Raw genomic sequence first — 2,719 nt, 5'->3', positions numbered from 1 at the left:
GGAGTCCAGCTGGCCATATAAGCCCCGGCTTTGGGGCTCTGTTCCCAGGACGGAGGAAACTCGGGCCTCTCCCAGGACCGGGAACGCCCAGCGTGTAGCGTGTGCACACAAGCCCAGCTGCGGTTCCTCACCATCTATGGAAGAGGGGGGCGCGGCCCAAGGGTTCTAAAAGCCTTTTTTAGCCCGGCCCGCTGACTCACACCTTCCTGGCTCCGCCCCGAAGGGGGCTTCGGGGCCCCAGCCAGTGCCGTAAGGGTGGCAGTCTACAGCCAGCCAAAGCTGGCAGACCAGGCTGGAAGTGAGAGACCGCAGGTTCTCGGCGAAGGAAGCCGCCCCGGTTCTAGCCTTGCTATCCAGCCCAGCTGAGGGTCTGGACGACTCTTGGCCGGGGTTGTGGGTACACTGGTGCACTCCCCGCCACAATAGGCCCACCTCTGCATTCCCCACGCCACGCGCAATAATTAACTTTGAGCCCTGCACACGTCCAAAACAGTGAAATGAATAAATGGGGAGAGAAGCAGGAGTTGGCGAAGGGGAACGGCGTGGGGCTATGCCGGCAGAAGCGAAGACCTCTCTAGAGGCATTAAAGAAACAGCAGGAAGTAAGCTTGACAATGGTTGCTAGAAGAGGCCCTCCTCACAACCAGGTCGACCCACCCGCTGCTTTACGGGTAGGACTCGGGAGCCCCACCCAGCCTAGAGCACCTGGCAAGTTAAGACCGGATCGAACCATTTTATTACCTCCCCCGCCCGAAGCAAGTTGCGCAGGGCTGGCCGGTCCGGGAGGGCCGTACCACTGACGCCTCGAGGGGAGCAAGGGCTGGTCGACTGCGAAGCAGGAGGGGGGAGAAGGCCAAGGAAGCTCTCCCCATGATGCTAGTGAGCGGCGGGCGGGGCACACCAGATCCAGGTTGGGCAGTACCAAGTGACCCGTCTGCTACACGCTCAGTGCCTCCGCCTTCCGGCTGCCATCTCCAGGGCTAGCTGCGCGGACCCCGGGACCCCTAGGGCTCGCGAGAGCCGTTCCTCGCTCGGCACCAGCCAGGGTCCAGGGGAATCCGGGGTGTGGTCGTTGGGGTCCTCTGTGCGGCCCTCAGGAGGAGGAACCGCGGGGTCGTCCGCCACTCCTGGGCTAGACTCCGGGCTGCCCCGGGTTTGGGGCGTCGTACGGGGTCGAGGGTGCTGAAGTGGGGAAGTGCTGGAGCTTCGAGACCTCGTCACCTCTGGTCCCCCAGGATCTGCACTGCGATCTGGGGATGGCAAGACTGCAGATTAGATTAGGCGATAGGGTGGGGAACGGAGATGGGGCCCCTTGGCTGAGGGTGGCCGGCAGACTCGAAGGGCTGCGGGAGACAGAGACCCCAGTACTCAGAGAAATCTCCGTCAATGAATGGACACGCCCTTCGGGAACCCGAGCCACTCCTCAAGACCCGACACCTCCTTTCCCGAGTCCCCTCCCTTCCTGGATGCAGAACACTCCCCTCAGGAATCAATTCCCACAACTCCCAAAGGAAGTCAAATCCCTCCCATACAGGATCCCAGACTCTCTCCCTTGCTCATCCCACCTTCCTCAACTCCCAATCCTTTCCCTAATGGATCCCTCGTCTTTTGGGACCAGACCCCCTACCCTCTGGATCCCCATTCCATCCCCTCTCCACTGAGACCCACTCTGCTTTCCCATCTGAGGACCATGACCCTTCTTTCTGAACAACCACTTTTGCCCCAAACCCCTCTTTTCTCTTCCCTCACAGTACCTCAAAAGCCTCCCCTCTGAAATCCACCCTTATTCCTATCCTGGGACCCTGGTCTTCCCATCCCCACTTTTGAAAATATCATGACCCTCACAAACACCAAGCCCTGATCCTCCCCATTGTGACCACCAAACCCTTCTCACCCAGGTCCCCAGCCTCTCCACTCTGCGACCCTCTTCCTCTCACAGATCCCTGACCCCAATCCTCTGAGAAACCCACCATCTTCTTTCCAGGGCCCTCCCACCCGCTCAGGCTTGCCGGGGTGGGTCTCAGGAGGCCTGCTTAGCACAAGGCAGAGCCGGGGACCTCCTGTGCGAATCCGATCCATGACCTCAGCATGCGTGAGGCCCTGAGTTGACTCTCCATTGATGTGGAGCACGAGGTCGCCAGGCTGCAAGAGTGCAAGGCAAGGGGTGTTGTAGAAAGGTCAAAACGGAGAGCACATCGACAACAGGATAGGACAGGGCTGGCACCGTCGAATGGAGGGTGCTTTATGCTTCACCTGCAAGCGACCGCAGCGCTGTGCTGGCCCGTCCTTCAGCAGCCCGCGAACTGCCAGCGGAGCGTCCCCGTCTGCATCTCGGCCTCCACTTAATGTGAAGCCAAAGCCCACGGAACTGCGAACGAGTTCCACACAGAACTGACCAGAGGCCTGGGGCGGCTTCGAAGCACGACGTGCCTTACCCTCGGTCACTTGGGGTGGCGCGGTACGTGTACCCAAGGTCTCTGACCGACGATGCTGGAGTAAGGACACAAGTATACATACACTGCCGGTCTCGAGGCAGGTGGCCTCGAAGGAGGACAAGGTGGTACCTGGGGCCGGTGTTCCACGAAAGTGGCATGAGGAAGGCGACTGTCTGTGACCTCTATGTCTGCAGAATCCAGCACGCTATTGTCTGGGGGATGAAAAAGGCAGTCGGAAGGGTACTATAAAGAAACTATCTAGGACCAGCCTACTGAGTTAATGTT

The 2,719-nt window shown here is 59.9% G+C and overlaps 1 protein-coding gene across 1 annotated transcript; it reads right to left on the bottom strand.

Annotated features, from left to right (window-relative positions):
* Nucleotides 1-526: 526 nt before the first annotated feature.
* On the bottom strand, nt 527-2,719 carry LOC307180245 (PDZ domain-containing protein MAGIX-like). The gene is given in 4 exon segments (XM_079910365.1): nt 527-1,249; nt 1,970-2,141; nt 2,253-2,544; nt 2,546-2,719. Coding segments are annotated over 4 exon segments (816 nt in total). The 5' UTR covers nt 2,593-2,719; the 3' UTR covers nt 527-944.

Source organism: Stenella coeruleoalba (genome assembly GCF_951394435.1).
Source record: "Stenella coeruleoalba genome assembly, chromosome: X".
In the NCBI taxonomy this organism is placed as follows: domain Eukaryota; kingdom Metazoa; phylum Chordata; class Mammalia; order Artiodactyla; family Delphinidae; genus Stenella; species Stenella coeruleoalba.
The sequence above is the reverse complement of the archived record's forward strand: the minus strand, read 5'-3'. Positions and strand labels throughout refer to the sequence as shown.